Below are 19,695 nucleotides of genomic sequence, written 5' to 3'. Positions count from 1 at the left end.
GGGAAACAAATTTACAATTATTTAAAACCAACTTCATTTTCGTGCTGGTGTCTAGCTGAAATACATCGAGAAGCTTGGATGGACACTCCGATCTTTAAACAAGGAATTTTGATACTGGCAAACTTAGTTCGGAAGTACGCTAATACCAGAATAGACAGAGTGGAGAATAATTGCAGAAGACAGGTAAAACGTGGGCAGAAATCCACAGTCCAAGTTAAAAGGAAAAGGTGACCAGGTAGACGACGTATTTCGTGGCTTACGAACTTGAGGCAGTGTACCAGAAAAACTTCGTCGGAATTGTTTACGGAAGCCTAAAGGATATAAGGCTTTGTGGGCTACAGTGATTGCTAACGTCAAATGAGGATAAGGCACTAAAAGAAAAAGGTAAAATGTAATCCATAAATACTAGTTCGTTGAAACCTCATTATATATGGTATTGGTCAGTCCGTGGCCGACGTAAAGGTACTTAGGATGTGGTGGACTGCCTTAATTGGCCGCCAAAGGGAATAGGAACTACAAGCGCCCTCACACAGCGTGTGCAAAAGCCTTTGTGCAAAGTAGAAACTACACTGCGGGACTAAGGTTACTTAAGCGGCTCCCGCGGTCTCCAATCCCGAGATGTGGTACCAAAGTGCCCATGGGATGCAGGGGAATTATGTTACTTCATGTGATACAGCATTTAGTTGTCAATTTAGGTCCTACATAAGAACCTGCAGCAGAGTAAGGCAGCTTCCAAAGAATTTATGTGTTACTAAAGTTCAAGCTCTGCTTGGGTGTATGAAGTGGGAAATCTTAGAACAGCTGCCTTATAACCCTGAGTTCTCACGTAAGATTAACACGTGTTTGATTCTTTAAAGCAGTTACTACAACAGTATAGTTCAGGATAAAAAATTAAGTATTTAATTCAAAATTTATCGAAATATATTGTTACAGCCTTGTAACATACCGACAAACTATATTACTTTCTTAATACTGCTTTGTATATATTTCTTTCTCGACTAACATATTTCTTATTTAATAGTACACAGTACGCATCTCTACTATAATTTCTTTCATTATCTTTCTTAATACATATATCTCTATCGCAAAAAGGTCGAGTTTTTCGTTAAATATCTTTGAGCTTTTACCTCATATATAAGAAAAGGATTGTTTACATAATACCTCTGCGGTGCCGACCTGTAGAGCAATCGCCGGCCCAAAACAAACAATTTGAATCGACACCTGCATAAATTTTTGCTAATTTCTGCGTAAGCAATCTAGGTTAAAATCCTTTTTATAGTTATGACGAAACAATTCGAGTCATATACTTGTCGTTCTACTTTTACAAAAGGTTTCTTAATATTCGATCATAAAAAAACATTTGATTGCTTTGAATTTACGAAACTAAGCCATAAATCATACACCTGTATTTTTTATCGTTCTGTTTTTACTAAAAGGTTTCTTTAGTCAATCATAAAAAAAAATTAATTGCTTTAAATTAAATAAATAAAAGGCAACGATTGTTAAATTTTCCCCTTATTAAAATTGCTATAAATTGCTGGTTCTTTGTCGGTTTTCACCACGTATTATCGTGTATACCCGACATAGCAAAGCGACCAGTTTTAAACTTAGTAATTTTTAATATTGTTCTGAAGCTATTTTCTTGTGGCATTTTAAATTAATTTATATTTAAATGGGAATAAGCCACAATTAAAGGTTAAAATACGTTTATTGACGTTTCAATTTCCACTTCGGAAATCGTTCTCAAAATACAAACATTAGTAAATTAAACAAATTTTGTTTTTTGTTACTTAGTGAAAAATTCTTCTAATAATTTAATTTTATCTGACTCATCTATATTGACAATTCAGACATACCTTATACATTTTAAAGTAGACGACTTTAAAATGATATTGCCAATATTGTTGAGTTGCGTTCCTGGGACGACTTTACTTATAAGATAGTTCATTCGATTACATGAAATCAACTTTAAATTGAGAATATCCGTCAGAAAAGATCATAACATGTAATTCGTCTTTAAAAAGACAAATACATGCCATGATGACAGTAAAATTCTCCTGTTAGTGATTCCATAGTAAATTATGAGGGAAAAACCAGGAAAAAAACCTCATAATACTATCCCGACATGGTAAGTATTTGATCGTGCATTTAGTTTACCTTCAATAAACACCAAATTCCGATTTTAATCTAATTATGCTAAATGAGACCAATTGTGTCGCGAATTCCTCGGCAGAATGTAGTAGGATCTGGTTACCCATATTGAAAGAGGAAGTTATTAAAAGAAAAATACCAGTATTGGTAAGTCAGTAACATATAGAGAATACATCATTTATGTTTTTTAAATAACAAACATATAAAATCGGAATTTGGTGTTTATTCGGGATATTATGAGGTTTTTTTCCTGGTTTTTCCCTCATAATTTACTATGGAATCACTAACAGGAGAATTTTACTGTCATCATGGCATGTATTTGTCTTTTTAAAGACGAATTACATGATATGATCTTTTCTGACGGATATTCTCAAGTTAAAGTTGATTTCATGTAATCGAATGAACTATCTTATAAGTAAAGTCGTCCCAGGAACGCAACTCAACAATATTGGCAATATCATTTTAAAGTCGTCTACTTTAAAATGTATAAGGTATGTCTGAATTGTCAATATAGATGAGTCAGATAAAATTAAATTATTAGAAGAATTTTTCACTAAGTAACAAAAAACAAAATTTATTTAATTTACTAATGTTTGTATTTTGAGAACGATTTCCGAAGTGGAAATTGAAACGTCAATAAACGTATTTTAACCTTTAATTGTGGCTTATTCCCATTTAAATATAAATTAGTAATTTTTAACAAAAATAATTATAAAATAGTGCCCAAATAAAATAAAAATATTTAAACTCGCAATCTACTACTACTTTAACATCGAATTGTACCTGCTTCGACAAGGATTAATTAATCTTTTATAATCAACCACTTAGAAGTTTGGTTCTTGTCTTATGTTAAGGACAAGAGACAGTCACAACAATGTTGTTACATTTTTTTGTCTATTTATTTATTTAATTTAAGATGGCATTTTATTTCAAAATAATAAAATATTATTAGTACCTGCATAACTGAAACCTCCAGGGAATATCACTCCCCTAAACCTATCCAAAGTGGCCACACCGCTCAATAGATCTTGCATGGTAATATCCCACACTTTGAACCCGGCTCTTATCAAAGCTGCAGCCATTTCCCTATCTCCGTTTGTTCCTTCTTCTCTTATCACAGCCACGGGAACTAATTCATCTTTTACAGTACGATCGTGGTCAGGATCGAACGTCAGTACGTATTTGGGTCCAGTTCGACTTGGAAGGCCATGGAATTCCGAATCGGCACAGGATTTGATAGTCTGATGTAATTCTAACCTAAACAAAAATAATTTTACTTTCTTGGTTTCTACCGTGTTTTTCTATACGTGTTATTCTCAAAACAGCAACATAACTCATAACGTGTAGTGGAAATAAAGGATGTTGATAGGTAATATGTTGACGTTATGTCATTGTAAGATAGTAGTGTTTACATTTTCTTTATATCCCTCAAGAATATATTCACAATGAGCTCTGTTGTAAGTTAAGGGCGTTGGTAATTAAGTTTTTTCAATGTTAAGTAGCTAAGGGAGAATGAAACATCTTTACTGCAGGAAACCCCAGTTTATTTTCTCTAATCTCTAATTCTGTTATTTTCAAATATCAAAATGTGTTCTTGAAATTGTGGCAAATTAATTTCTCTTGAATTTCTTGAATTTAAAACTTTTGGTGAGACTGTATTTTCAGTTGACTCTGTCTAGAAATTATTATTTTTATCGCTTCGAATACGTCAAGTGTGTGTACTTAAAAAGTCCCCATTTTCTTAATAAATTAGTTCTGGGTGTGAAAAGAACCACTTTAAATAAAATCTAAGGACCTAAGAAATATGTTTCTCACGAAAAACTTCGTACAACTCGATTACAGTCAGTCCGTTTTTAATCTCTGAGCAATATGTTTAGTTCGGAAATTTTTTAGAAAGAATTATATATAGTTTCATTATTATCTAGGTATATAATTTTTGTTTTGAGTTATATTTATTCATTTATAAAGAAAAGGAATGACAAGTATTTTATTTTATATATCAATTAATAATACACTCGCTATCATAAAATCCGGGTCACCTTGAAAATCACCGATATTTCATTTTTAACCAGCTTTATCGTAAATAATAATACAAATACAAACTAATGCATGTTTGTGAGAATTGTTATCGGCTTAGCGGTTTCCTTTATACCAAAGAATTAAAATAATACCGATTTCGCGGAAAAGTGCACACTTCCCAAAATGAATGGTACCTGTAACTGGCGCTTGTTTTAAAATGTCTCATTTGTGCTTCGACTTTCTGTTCAAACGCAAAAAACAAACGTTTATTATTGCCACCATTAGTGTTTATTAGTGCCATTATTAGTGTTTATTATTGTGTATTTTTTGCCAAAAATGCCTTTGACTGTTCACACTCAACGGCAAGTCGCAAGAACTACTGGCGTAAGCCTTTCTACGGTTCAACGAGTGCTTCAACGCTTTCAGGAGACGGGTTTGCTAACCAGACGAACTGGCTCTAGACAAAGAAGAACGACCACGGTACGAGATGACCGTTTCCTTGTGTTTCAGGCTTTACAAAACCGGACCTCGACTGCGGTTATGCATCGAAATCGTCTACAGGAAGTACGAAATGGCAATGTTAGCATTGCAACAGTCAGGAGAAGACTTCGTTCTACTGGACTATGTTCTCGGGTAATGGCTACAGGCCCGCCACTTCGCCGGGCGCATCGAGTTGCACGACTAGCTTTTCCTCGATAATTTGCTCGCGCATTGGGAATTAACGATTGGAGCAAAGTGTTATTAACAGATGAATCCCGTTTCTGCCTAACTGGATCCGATGGACGTGTAAGGGTTTGGAGGAGAACCGGTGACCGATTTTCACAAGCTTGCATTGCTACAAGAATGCCATTTGGTGGAGGCTTAGTCATGACTTGGGAAGATGTATCTTCCGACTTCCGCACAGCATTACCCTTCATCGAAAATGGGTCCTTAACTGAACGAAGGTACATTACGGAGATTCTGGAAGAACATCTTATGCCCACCATGACAGGGCTTGGAGAAGACGCCGTTTTTATGCGGGACAACGCGCGACCGCACGTTACCAGGATCAGTATGCAATACTTGGACGAGGTTGGAATTACGAGGCTGGGATTGCTAACCCGAGCCAAGATGTCTCTATGGGTCCTTGATAGCAACTATCAGTTGTATACCTGGTAATTCCACTAATGATGGACTTATTAGCCCGAAAACGTTTTGTAATCTAACCCGAAATGGCATTTTTAGAATATATATACCTTTTATACAGGATTTTTTAAATAAAAGTTTTTATGAAATAATAGACAACTTATCAACGTTTTTCTAATTATAATCAAATTAAACTCTCACCTATAACTAGTCTCTTCCAAAGCTTCATCAAGGGTAGAATTGTACTTTCTAGGCAAGCATTGTTAACTATGATTCCAAATTTAGATTTAATTCCGTATCCAACAGTCTTTCCTATTTTGAATACTGGCACGTTGTGATTCTAGAAGTGATTAAAACATACTTTTATTATTAAAGATATTTATGTATGTATTCGTATTTGTTTTATTTGATATCGTTTAGAGTGTATACAATTTATAGTCCATCTAATTTACTTACCGTTGCACGTCATTATCATTGGCAGAGATCGAAGTTGACATAGTTGTCAAAGTATAAAAAAATCCTGAATCCATTTTAAATCAAATAGGTCACATAATTATTGCAAAAGTGGATTATACAACAAAACAAATTAATATTTAATGTAAATAAATAGAAACAAAACAAGAATTAAAAAATAATCTTGTTAAAAACAATTTGAGCCGCTTGTATGCGTCGTATAAAGATGTAAAATGGAATACTTAAACAAAAGCAACACTTTTTTCATTACTTAATAACAATTAGTCAACACCGCAACTGTCAAATAAGTGTTACTAATTTATGCCAAAATATCACCTTCGTTCGATTACAGTTACAGTGTGTTCCGAACAAATGTTCTTCATAAAAACGCTTTATAATCCATTTATACAAATTAAATGAAACATATTATTATGTATTTCTTTAAGTTAACATTAATAGAAATCTTTAAATATTATTTCTACGTATATATAATAAAATATGTCTAGTGACTGTAATGCCAATGTACCCGGCAAAGTGATTCTAAAAAAGAACACACCTACTGCCTAAATATTTTGTGTTGGTATCATGTGACCTCACGGGCTGTGACGCGGATGACGTGCAACGATAAGTAAATTAGATGAAGTATAGATGTTATAAGCTAAAAAAATGGGACTCGTTACAATTCATGAAACAACAAAAAGTGTCCCGGCACTTTTCTTTCAGTTTAGTTGGCTGCAACTTTGCAGAGAGGTATGCTGCCTTGGTAATGTTGATCAAAAGTTCTCCAGTGCTCCAAGACTCAAAAATCAATTGTTTCTAAGTTACAGAGCTTCGCAGTGTTGGTTTTTAGTTCATTTTCTGAAAATTATGCCATCCCACACATTCAATATCAGAATTTTATTAAATAAGAATATCGGATCTGAATCTCTCCTGTAAAAAATAAGTGAGATATCCTGGATAGGATATCCATGAAGATATCTCGGTGAAGTATCTCGGTAGGATATTCCACTGATTCATGGGGAAAGTCCCATTAAAAACGGGCAGTGCTACAGAGATATCCCACTTTCCTAAATAGAATAGCTGATTTTGTGTGAGATACCTATGCGCAGAAGATTTTAATGCGCAATAAGTATCAACTTAACGTATACCTGCGCAGACGATACTATAAACGTTGCTACTGTTAATACGGTCTATCTACCCATCGTACTACACCTTGGATGTCAAATCTCTTAATTCTTCATTGCTTTTAAGGTCATATTATATAGAGTATATTCTGCTATTCTCTTAATGTTTGCATTTCAGTGGTTATAACCTTCTCTTGGTTGTTGTTTTGCGCTCTGGTCTCTATTGAGTAGGTCATAATCGGTCTTATGCATGTCTTGATAAATTATTACTTTACTCCTGGTACTGGTGTATTTATTTCTTCAAAATATGTCTCTGAAATATATGCTGATATTAGTGGCGCCTTTTGTTGTTTAGGTCCTTAGTCTGTGTTTTAGATTTATATACTACTACTACTAAGGATTTCCACAGTTTTCACTGTCTTCCTTCACTCAACCGTTTTCTCCAAATTTCCCTGTCATTCCAGTCTCCATCTCGCAGGGTTCTTTTCTCCATAGCCTCGTCGATTTCATCTCTGAATGACCTTCGGGGTCTTCCTCTCTTTCTTCTTCCAATCGGGCTCTTACTCTTACTTACGACTTTAGATTTATATCACTAGTTATATTTACGACCAGGTATTTGAATCACATTCCTTTTTCTACGTTCTGATTGTACTGCGATTGCGAATTTACATATTTTGGGTTATCTAGATACTGTAAGGGCCTTTGTTTTCTTTACAGATATTGGCATGTTGAATTTGTTTGCTGTTTGCTCGAACTCATACAGAAGTCTGTGTAAGTTATCCTCATCTTTTGAGATAATGACTGAATCATCTGCATAGTATTTTTATTTCTTTATTACCCATTCTGTATCATTTTCCAGATTGTTTTATCTAATTTATAATTTCATCCATTATGATATAAAATAATACGGGGCTTAGACTGGCACCCTGCCTTATTCCGGTTATCATTGGCACTCTATTGCTTAACTTGTTTTTCCACTGTTACCCATGTGTAGTTCTGGGTGCTTAGTTCTTCAACTACTTTAATTATTTTAGAATGAACGTTTATCTTTTGCAGGAAAGTTACTATATCAGTTAGTCTAACTCTATCGAAGGCCACAGTTAAGTCCATAAAACACATGAAATCTACCTTGTTATTCTACTATTTGGCAGATTATAAATATTACATCTATATTCTTTCTGAAACCTTGTTGTTGTTCACAGATTCCTATTGACATTACTTCCTTGGCTAGAATTATGGTGAAACGTTTTAGTACCGCATTTATCTAATAATAAACTCCGTAGTTTCGTAGGTTACTTTTTTGGTGTTGGTATTTATGGTATTTTTTTCACTTCAATTATTTTGTTAAAGAGGATATTTAGTTCTTTTAATAATGTATCACCACCATATTGTAGCATCTCCTTCGTTATTTCATCGATGTCTGGTGCCTTTAGGTACTTTATTTGTCATTTGCTTTATTGTCTCTGAGAATGTTCCAATTTGCATGTTGATTGGGGTTCTCGTCCTCCTGGTGTGTTTTCTGGGTTATCGTGTTGTTTTCAGTTGCACTTCAGTTCAGATTCTTGAAACACTTTTCCTATTTTTTTTATGTGATTCTTGTGTGATGTATGTACTCATACAACATTCATACACAGCTTAAACTCTAACAACAAGAATCACGTATAGCACTAAAGTGTTCCCAACGCCTCGCGTCATAACAAACTTTAGTCGTTTGCTGTCAATACATAATTGGTAATAATAAATAATATTAAAGAAGGAAAAAATTAAAAAGTTTTACCGAAAACACATTCAGGCAGTGAGCAACATCCTCATCCAAAACTTCCAGTGCCCATCCAACTTCTTCGGCAAACAAAATGTTGAGTGGTTTGCCCTGTCTATGTTGAACATCAACTTCCATACCACACACTCCTGCGAAGCACATTTCTAATAGGCATACTATTAAGCCTCCGTCGCTGATGTCGTGTCCTGCCAAAATTGAATCTAAAAAAGAAATTATAAAATGTATATATTAAGTCTTGGTGAATTCACTCAAAGTATATTCCACATTCTAGATTATACTTATCACAACAAATATGATTTCTATAACATATGCGCGACATGTATCTTAAGCATAAGTATTTTTAGACAACCAATTACTCAGTTCAATGCTCATCAGAATATTGTTCTCACACATATTACATATTTGGAGGCAAAACAAAACATTCGCGTATTTGGAGGCAAAAAACATTGATTTGGTGAGCCATCTTGCACTTAAGGCTATACTGTCCTAACTTGGCACTATGTGATTGCTTTCGTATCCAACTATCTCGGACTGGCATAAATATTTTGACGATTGGTTTCTTCGGATGCAGAAGTCTGCAGAAATAATTGGGAATGGTTTCAGAAAAGCTGGTATATATTCATTTTTTAGGTATGTTGTACCCGATCCAGTATTCGATGTTGCCTCCTACGGTGACTAGAGGTAAAATAAACCAAGGACAATAAAATATCTCAAGAAATTATCGAGGAAGCTGGTTTACAGCCTAGTATAATCATTCAATTCAATCTCCTGATGAAGGCGTGTTTAAATGTGCTGAGGAAAGTTCTACTTTTATTCAAGTAATATCTGCTCCCTACAAAGTGACTCCAAAAATATATGGTATCCAACCAGTAGATCCGTACAAGCTGGTACAGAGTTCCAGAATTCTGGAATGGAAGCTTTACAGCAGACGCAATAAAACAAAGTGAAGTTAAGATTAATAGCTGAGAAACAGGCTAAGGAAAGATTTGGAAATCCACAAAAAGGCAGGAAAATATGTTTTGGTATCCGCATTGTTCTTGGTAAAACTGAGAATAGTACCTATTTTAGTCTTTCATTAATGATAGTGGGGAGTACTTTGCTCGGCATATTAATGCTACTGTACGATAATTGTTGCCATCTGTCGGTGAACCTTGTTTATATATGGGAATAAAATTGAGTTAACCCCAGTCATTTGGTCACTTTTAGGAGGCCCAGATTTTATTATAAATTCTAAGCATTACTTCAATCCCTACCTCTCTAGGACCCTTCTGTGTTTGTTATTTGTGTCTGTGGTTTGACTTCTCTCGCTAGATATGTATTTGACTTTTGTCAAAATACATCAGTTTGAAAAATCTTTACAAATTCTGGTTCGGATTTACCCCACTTTACTGGCAAGTTTTTATACATAATGTTTATAGCAGTCTAATTAATTTATATGTATTTGACTTCTGGCTTGATTCAAGATTTTGATAAAATGGTTGCCATTATTATACAGAAATCTAGGGTTTGAGGATTTATAGATAATTTTTAATCTGTTCAAATTAAATAAATTTGTTTTTATCTCTTAAATATTGTACCAATTGTTTATAAGATTGTACTTACCATCTTTTATTAACTGTTGTGTTGCATTAAATGCGTTTACTAATTCTTCAGCGCTATGAAGATCAGGAGATTCATCTCCAAGTTGACCAAATGCTTGAGCTAAAGCCGAACCTCCAAGTCTACTGTCACCTCGGGAAAGATCTACGAAGAGAATTGTTCCTGTTTTTCCCATAGAAGGCGCTTTGAAATCTAAAAAATATTTTTATTTAAAATATTGTTACCATAATAAATAAAATAAGTATCAAAGAATATAGACGCATATAGAAGAACAGTTCAAATGGGCGATTTGGTTATGGTTATTATACTTCAAAACACTCCATAAGGGGGCGACTGCATAAACTCAAACCGTGACCGTCGGCTTGACACCATCATGAATGATATAGTTATAGGGGAAGTGGCAAAGAAGTACAAACGGAGCTAGTTATTTAACTTATGCATCCATGCTTAATCAAATTTTTATTTTAAAACTTAAAAAGGTATGAAATTTACAATATTCAAAGTATTTATTTTTTTATTACATATAAATAAAAGTTTATAACTTTTAATTAAAAATAGGTTTGTTATAACACTATGAAAAACCGACACATAATTTTTTATTACACTGTTTTCCGGCCCAAAAATTTACGAAACATTTTTAAAAAATTTTAAAATATATTCAACCAAAAATTCCATTTTCTCAGGACTTTTCATTAAATTTTTAGACTACTTTCGAAACTATTTCATTGAACAATACTGTCCTGTTTAAAAAAGTATTCAATAAAACTTTTTACAAAATTTTGAAATTTTCCATTTCGCCGAAACTTCCACAGGCTCCCTCCCACAGGCTCTCAATAGTCTTCACCACTTCAGTCGTCCATTTTTATGTATACTCGTTAACACAGTTCGCCCACAGGGTCCCTTCGCTAAACGATGTTTTATGGAACTGCAGAACTTTATTTTGACCTCCGATATAAGCCTCGTCAAGTGCTTGCCCCAGTTTGTTAATGATCAAATTTTCTTGAGCCCGATCTAGTTGAGTATCAGGATGGTGTCTGTGTGCTACCACCTTTCTGAATACTTTTGTCGCGGTGCTTTATGACCTAGTCTGCTCGTTAGAGCCCCTTGGTTTCTTAGCGATTCTGTTACGAGGGGGCTGATAGTATTCTCCCGAAGTCTCTTTATATCTTCGATTGTTGCTGCTTTGGTTTTCTTGGGATTTGCTATAATCCATGTCCCAGCAGCCATTTTTGCCTTTTTTCTCATCTTTCTTTGTTAAGCACTAGAGAGGCGTTATTTGAGACTTACTTATTTATTTTTTAAATTAAAAATCCGAAATTATACTTCACAATTTCGAATTTTCAATTCGTAAAAAATAATTCTTTGGTGTATGTGCAGCAATTCTAGCGTACTAACAAGATCAAGAATTGTTTTTTGATCAAAACGCTTTAAAATTTTTTGGGCTTTCTCTCACGGTGATTGACTTTTAATTAATTTTATTTATAGTTTATAAGAAGAGAGTTTTAATTATATTATTTGTAGATTTATACAGATTTAAATTAAAAATTTGAATATTTTTTCTAAAAATATTCATTTATTAAAAGTTAAAATATTTTATTTTCTTCAAAAAATTTTATAAAACGCAAAAATTTAATGCTATTCTATGACCACGCGGCATCTACATATAAAAATATTTAAAGTTGCATTTGCTGTCTCACTCTTTCATATTTTAGAAGCAGTAATAGCGCTGACATGTCCGCTACCTAGTGGTACAAATAAGGAACTAAATCTTGATCCACCTCTGATTCTTTTTTTAAAACATGTGTATAATCTTTGCCGACGCTAAAAAATGACAGTGAAAGACCCTTCTATAAGCGTCTATATTCTTTGCTAGTATGATTCCAAAATAAAAACTTACCAGGGGTAACAACTTTTCTAATATCAGGACAGGGGGCATAAGTAGAAACTACTAAAGTTCCTGGAGCTTTGACAGTGTCTTTTCCAACTCTAGCTGCCATACTCAAAGAATCCTTTCCACCATCGATAGCGATTCCTAACTCACTCATAACGTCACACATAGCTTTGCATGCATCATAAAGAGCTGCTCCTTCGCCGGGGAGCTTGGCAGCCCACATCCAATTACCACTGCATTTGACGTCGCGTAAACTGGTTATGCCGGCGAATACGAGATTGCTTAAAGCTTCAACAACCGTCATTCTGGCACCGGCTGCGGTGTTCACCAAACCTTTGATAGGTTGCTCTCCAATAGATGACGCTATACCTTCCTGTAATTGGAAGAAAACTTTTAAATCATTTTTAAGAAAACACAGAAATTGCTTTAGAAAATTATCAAGATTTCTGAAACTATTTGTGTGGTGTTCAGATTATATAGCATTCTCTATTTTAGACTTAATTTGCAGTTATATTCAGTCAAGGAACCTCTGATAGAGTAGAATATTAATACCTAGTTTTCCTTTGCCCTTTGATTCGAACAATTTTAGAACGTTTACCCTTAAAATTACCCTTTATTTGAATTCTGACTACCAAAAGTAAACAAAATATTTGTACTCTTTAATTAAATAACACAAAAACAGACTAAAGCACTTACGTGTCCAAAATGAGAAAGCGCTGTAACAGCAACATCAGCTAAAGGTGTGTGTAGTGGTCCCACACATTGCTGCTGAGCTATCAAACCTGTAACACACCGATCTACTTTGTTGGTTAAGTACCGCTTGCTGCCAACAGATGGCAACCTTAATACTCGCAGCAGAGATTGGTATATCGAAAGGGCTTTTGGGAACTCGATTGGTTTACTGGCTACTTTGTGTCTATTTAACTTAAAAACTTTCTGAGGCATCTTTCCTGAAACAAACGAATTGAAAGTATGTAAGATACAGGTAAAATACTTTTTGGTTGAGTAAATGTTACTCTCTGTGCTTAAACAATTTAATATCCAATTAAAATGAAATATAGTTACTATCACAACTTATAACCATATCAGAAAAATTCAACTAGGGATAAATATAAATCGAATCAAAAATTATATAAAAAAAACTACAGTGACATGGATACATCTTTATAGTACAGTTTCAAAATTGTAGTCATTTTTGTATGTCAACAATCACAAGAGTGTTCAAAAACATTTAAACAAAGTGAAGGAACATCCGTAATATATGTCTTGCAAACATTGAAAAAGTGTGAGAAAATGCATTCAGTTTGATAATGCTAAATATGGTATTGTGCTCTGTATAACGAACAGCATAGACTATTATGGTGAATTAAATTGTAGTGATTTTATCCATTACATAACTTTTATCAAGGAATATAAAAGTAAATCTTTCGAAGAGCTTTGTTGGGAGGATAATTACTACTCTCCTTTTGGAAATATGCAAATTATAAAGAGATTTATGCAGAAGTCAACATGTTCGTAAATAGATGTTTCTTAAATTCTTCAGTTGTTATTCTCAAAAAATACTTCAAAAATTATTGATAAGTGAACGATTTGTATTTGGGAAAGTATATATTATTATTTTCATATTAAATATGTCCACAAAAAATATGTCAATATAAAATTTTTACACTTAATATTTTTCTTTTGCTCTACTATAATGTGATCTTATTTAATGGTCTATTATAACTACTTATTTGCCTTAAAAATTAATTTGTTTTCTGTTATTCAGTTTTCATTGTTAAACTGGCTAGCAGATTTAGTCTGTTTTTAAGTTCAAAGAATTTGACTTTCTCTTTTGTTATTTTTGGAAACTACGTCACGCAAACACAGAAACCGCTTTAAAGTATCATATTTCTGTGAACATTTAGTTAAAATTATTGCCATTCAAAATCGCAATACAATAGAGTGATTTATTGGTATGCACTTGCTCACGAACCGTTGACCATCCCTTAGAAGTTGTAGATGCAGATTTTTACCCTCACAAATACGAAACACTTCGTACCGAGACAACGTACAGTAATCAGCTTCAGTCTATCGGGACGTCCCGTCTTTTGTGCCTCGGATGGCGTCGCGACGGTCAACACTACAAATCTACTCCACTGCCTACGATTAACCTTTCGCTACCGAAGGGTCAAGTTGTTTTGTAGTTGACGGAGGGGGTACATTATGTACCCCATGCATTTTTATAGATTAAATATTAACATAATGCAATAATTTTAGTTAAAACATAATTAAAACAAATGCAAGTATTTTTTATTGAATATAAGTAACAATAAAAAAATATATGGTGTCTTGAAAAAATTAATTATCGTTTTTTTGATTAGCTTTACATTTTGTACATATTATTGTTTGAATTGTTGTGGTTGTTTGATGTTCAGCACAAACAAAGAATTTACAAGAATTGCACGTTTTTCTGCTTTTGCGGTCCTTCTTGATTGGACAAAGTAAACATCGCCCTGAGGATTTCAAGATGGTGGCGTCGTTTTCGCGATTCTCGACATGGGGCTTTATAAGTTCTTGACCCAGGTTTAGTAAAAATTTTCTGCGTCTGTGAGAAGCTTCATACGCTTGAATGGAATTCTTTGTCGTTCACAGTACGTATGCATTCAGACCTGCAATGTCTAGAAGATTTTGAAACAAAACAAATGGCCATCTCTTAGAGGCTCTTTTACAAGAATATTCATTTACCATCTTATCCATAGTATCTACGGCACCTTTTGTAGAATTGTAATGCAAGATTATGTCTGGCTTGTAGTGCGTCTCTTCTCCACTAATTTTATCGTCGTTATGTTCTGTACTCAATAAAATTACTGCCTTATTCTTTTTAGGAACGTAAGACGCCAGTGTTATTTCCTCAGTAAAGGCAAAAACTGAGGACTTTTCTTGTCTAGAAATATTGGGTAGTAGGGCTGGAGGGATATCCTGCTTGTTTTTTCGAAGTGTTCCACATAATGTTATTTGTCGATCTAGAAGTTGTTTTGCCAAGGGAACACTGGTAAAGAAATTATCGGTAGTGATGGCATGATCAGTTTTTAGAAATGAGACCAAATCAAGTACTACTCTTTTGTCCTGGTCTTTTTCTGGTTTGTTACCATCTTTTCCAGTATAAATCTGAAGGTTAGCAGCATAGGTGATTGTTGCATCAACTAGAGCCCATATTTTGATGCCATACTTGGCTGGTTTTGATTTAATGTAGACTCTAAATGGACACTTACCTCTAAAACTTACAAGTTGTTTATCAACAGTTAGATGAGAGTGGCACTTAAAACTTTCTTTACATTGTTCTACAAACTTTGTAAACAAACACTTCCCTAACAGCTGCTAGTTTGTCAGAACTTCTACGTTCTTCTCTAGTGTTCAAATCATCGAATCGCATAAGTGAAATTAAATCTAGAAATCGGTCGCGTGACATAGCAACCACAAAGGGTTTCGACACCACAAAAAGTGCACTGGTTCCCTATTGGCTTTTAGCGCACCCGCCGTAATCAAGAGTCCCAAGACCTCATAAATTTCCACTGAATCAGTGGGCAACCAGGTTCTTGTTTTATTAGGATTTTTCCCATTCCAATCCTGAAAGTATTTCTCCGCTTTTTGGTGTGTACATTTGACGATGATCTCTACAATTTTTTCATCTACAAATAATTTGAAGCAATCACTAATTTTAGCGACATTTTTAGATTTTTCTGTAAGCCCTGGTTTTTCGAGCAAGTTTTTTGTGCGACATCTAGTTTGTCGTAAAGGACGATTTTTCCAAACTGTACCATTCTTGGAAATAAATGTGGAATCAGGAAAAATTACCTGCAGAATATGAGGCTCATATTCCGCTACTTCTAAATTATCATTTAATTCTAAATCATCCGATAAACTATCTCTTTCAGAAAGGTAATCATCATTACTTTCCTCTAACCACTGCACTGCAGTTTCACGATCCTGTTCTTTCCGAAGGTCTAACTTTAGTTTTTTCGACATATCGGTAAATCGTGTATCACAAATGGATAAACTAAAACGGTATGTTAGCACTAAGTCATCCACAGAACTGATTTGTGTGTTATTGCAAACAACAGGTTTGATGCCGTGCGCAAAACGTCTGGTTTAGTCAGTGGCGTCGACCGCAATGAACTGTACCGCGGTTGACGGAGGGGGTACAACTTGTACCCCAAGCACAGTGCTGCACTTTTCATAGGTAAAAATATGTCAAATTGAAAACAAATGGTTGGATATGCTTTTACACATAATGAGAAGTAACTAGAACAGCTAAACAAAATTCCAACATTTTTAAAAATTATTAATGAAAAATCGAATTTGGGGTACAATCTGTACCCCCCTCCGGTAGCGGAAGGTTAATATACTAATATTACAAAAGGTAAATTTCTTTAAACAATTTGCAAAACAAAATATTTAGAAATAGTCTTGAATCTACAGGTAATCAATAAAATGGAATTAACACTTCAAAAATGTTTTCCACAAGGTCACTATTTACATATGTGGATAAATTTTCCCAAACGATGGATAAAAACAAAAAATAATAATCCCAGCTTTAATATTAAGATAAATTCAGATTACAAAGGTCTCTAAATAATTAAAAATTATTTTAGAATTTGGAAATCTCCAAAAATTACCCTTATAGGTTTAATAGTAGGTCAAAAGGAGGAGGAAGCAGTGTCGGTTGCAGTTATTACTTGGCTAGGTGACCGCTTGGGAACACCGAATATTATTGCCATGTAAAATCTTCCTTTTCCGAAATAGCTGGACCGATTTTGATGAAATTTTACATGTGTATTTTGTAGATCTGAGAATATCTATTTTTCATACCTTTAAGTGGTAACGGTGGGCACAACATCTTAACTTTCACCCTTCTATCACCAACCTTCTATCAAACATTTTTTTTTATTTTTTGAACAAATTTTTTTTTTATTTTTTATGATGTGGCATTAAAAAATACATACATCCCTTAATTTTCACCCTAATATTACTATCCCTATTTAATTTTCATATTAGTGTCAAAGAATTAGTTGTCTCACTTTTTCGAAACGGCTGGCTGACCAATTTTTATGAAATTTTCTATGTATATTCGGTAGGTCTGATAATCGCTGACAATCACTTTTTCATACTCGTAAGGGGTAAGAGTGGTTCACTCCAATTATTTTTTTATTTTGTTTCCAAATTTTTTTATGATGTGGAATTAAGAAATCCAATAGCCCTTAATTTTCACCAGATTTTGATGAAATTTTAGATTTATATTCGGTAGGTTTGAGAATTGATGGTGATCTACTTTTTATACCCTTAAGGGTGATCCATTCCAAATATATTTTTTTATTTTTTGGACAAAATTTTTTATTTTTATTATTTTTTTTTGATGTAGCATTAAACAATACATATAACCCTTAATTTTCATCCTTCTATCGCCAACCCCTATTTTTTAATAGCGAAATTAGTGTGACAGAGTTATTAGTATTACAGAGTTAGTTGCCCAACTCCTTCGAAACGGCTTGACCGATTTTTATGGAATTTTATATGTATATTCGGTTAAATATCCTACTCTGAATTGTCTTCCAAGAAATTTGTTTTCATTCAAATCAGTTGACAGGATTCTAAATCAGAATGATGTAGTCAAGTATCCTACAGAGTTTTTGAATTCATTGGAATTGCCTGGACCCCCACCTAACAATTTACAATTAAAAGTAGAATCACTTATCATTATGCTGCGTAACATTAATAAAACTTTACTGTGCAATGGAATGAGACTCACTGTGAAAAGGTTAATGAATAATGGCATTGCGACAACGATCATCAAGAAAAAATACAAAGAAGAGGATGTCTTGATCCCGCGTATACTGATGATTTCAAATGGCGTACCATTTGGTTTTAAACGTTTACAATTTCCCGTGCTTTTGGCTTCTGCAATGACAATAAACAAATCACAAAGCCAACCGTTGGAAGTTTGCGGAATTAACTTAGAGTTTACATGTTTCACGCATGGGCAATTATTTAGAAAACCGTCATCGTTGAATATTTATTTAACGCAAAAAGATAAAAATATTTTCATTAAAAAGCATTAAATTGATTTACCTTTTTTCATGCATATGTTGAATTTTTTTTTTGTTTTATTTTCTGTTAATTTTTTAGACGCATTATTTAATTCTAAGGCAGTACGAAGTTTGCCTGTTCAGCTAGTATAATATTCTTACCTAATACATGTTCCAATTCCAAATTAAACGGTGTAACAGCCTTGCTTTCGTCTAAAGCCAGAACTACTCTTCCCGTGCCGGTTACTTCACCTACAACGTTTACAGGACATCTTTCTCGTGCACAAATACTCTTAAGAAGAGGCAGATCTTCTTTTTTACACAACAAAGCATTATTTTCTTGATATTCGGCTCCCCACAACTCCAGAACGTTTATTGTCGGATCACCTAACTCAAATTTATTGGCATATATGATTCCTCCTATTGGTTCTACTAATTCCTTCAAAACATTTCCATTTCCTCCAGCTCCTTGGTCATGAATACTGACGATAGGGTTTTTGGAACCTAGTTCCAAGCAAGCACGTACGACTCTGTTCAGTTTGTTTTCCATTTCGGCGTCACCTAAAAATATAAAAACGTTATTGTAGGGAATTTAATTTAACAATTAAGTTTTAAGGCGGATCGGCAGATTTTTGATTTCATAAACAAAAGATGAATATTACAGCAGGAAGTTTATTCCGCCATAACACAGTTAAGGAATGGCAAAGCGGCAGGCCCTGATAATATACAAGCAGAACTACTCAAACTAATGAACAACGAATCAATAGCAATAATCGCAAAGATATTCAACAACATATACAACTCTGGAGAAATAGCAACATATACCAAAATGGCATATCCAATTACTTGGGCAAGATTTAATTAATAAATTGTGCTCGATATGTGCCTTTTATTTGATCAAAGTTCATTTATTCGAGCATTAAACCTGATATCAATTTTATTATTTTCCTGTTTTCAAAATGAATACAGTTATTATTACCTCTTTGTACAGCATTAAAGTCTAATTCTACTTTGTTGTCCCCTTGTACCTCGACTGAACTAGCAGATCCTCCTCCCACTCCAATTCTGTAAACAGGTCCTCCAATTTTTATGATTTGGTGTCCTAATTTAGGTTGCAGCTTCTCAGTCATGTCTGCTTCCATGCTCCCAATACCTAGAAGATATTGATATATGATTATACTAAGACTAAAATCATAACTTTCATTAGAGCTTTTTGTAAATATTTTATTTTTATTATATTATATTAATATTTTTTAACGTAATATGACCTTACTCAATCGTCAACTTCATTTTTTTAATATTTTGAATTTTTTTTTCGCGTCAAATTGATACTATATTATAGATGAAGGCAGAAAAACGAGTTACTTGACTAAACATTATACATACGTCTTGCCCGATGCTCCTTGGTATATCAGAAAAGAAGTAGATAAAGCTATCAAGAAGATGGCAGGTACTCACGAAAAATGACTCCCGTAGTCATGTAAACAT

General features: G+C 33.8%; 1 protein-coding gene across 1 annotated transcript in view; it reads right to left on the bottom strand.

Annotated features, from left to right (window-relative positions):
* Window positions 1-19,695, bottom strand: part of Pfas (phosphoribosylformylglycinamidine synthase) — a 43,333-nt gene that overhangs the window by 3,758 nt on the left and 19,880 nt on the right. The window contains 9 exon segments of the mRNA XM_072529385.1: window positions 3,107-3,408; window positions 5,497-5,512; window positions 5,515-5,635; window positions 8,650-8,852; window positions 10,255-10,443; window positions 12,149-12,515; window positions 12,839-13,092; window positions 18,370-18,768; window positions 19,187-19,360. Of these exon segments, the coding sequence (XP_072385486.1) occupies window positions 3,107-3,408; window positions 5,497-5,512; window positions 5,515-5,635; window positions 8,650-8,852; window positions 10,255-10,443; window positions 12,149-12,515; window positions 12,839-13,092; window positions 18,370-18,768; window positions 19,187-19,360 (2,025 nt within the window).

Source organism: Diabrotica undecimpunctata, chromosome 4, assembly GCF_040954645.1.
Source record: "Diabrotica undecimpunctata isolate CICGRU chromosome 4, icDiaUnde3, whole genome shotgun sequence".
In the NCBI taxonomy this organism is placed as follows: domain Eukaryota; kingdom Metazoa; phylum Arthropoda; class Insecta; order Coleoptera; family Chrysomelidae; genus Diabrotica; species Diabrotica undecimpunctata.
This window is presented reverse-complemented; position numbering and strand designations above follow the sequence as displayed.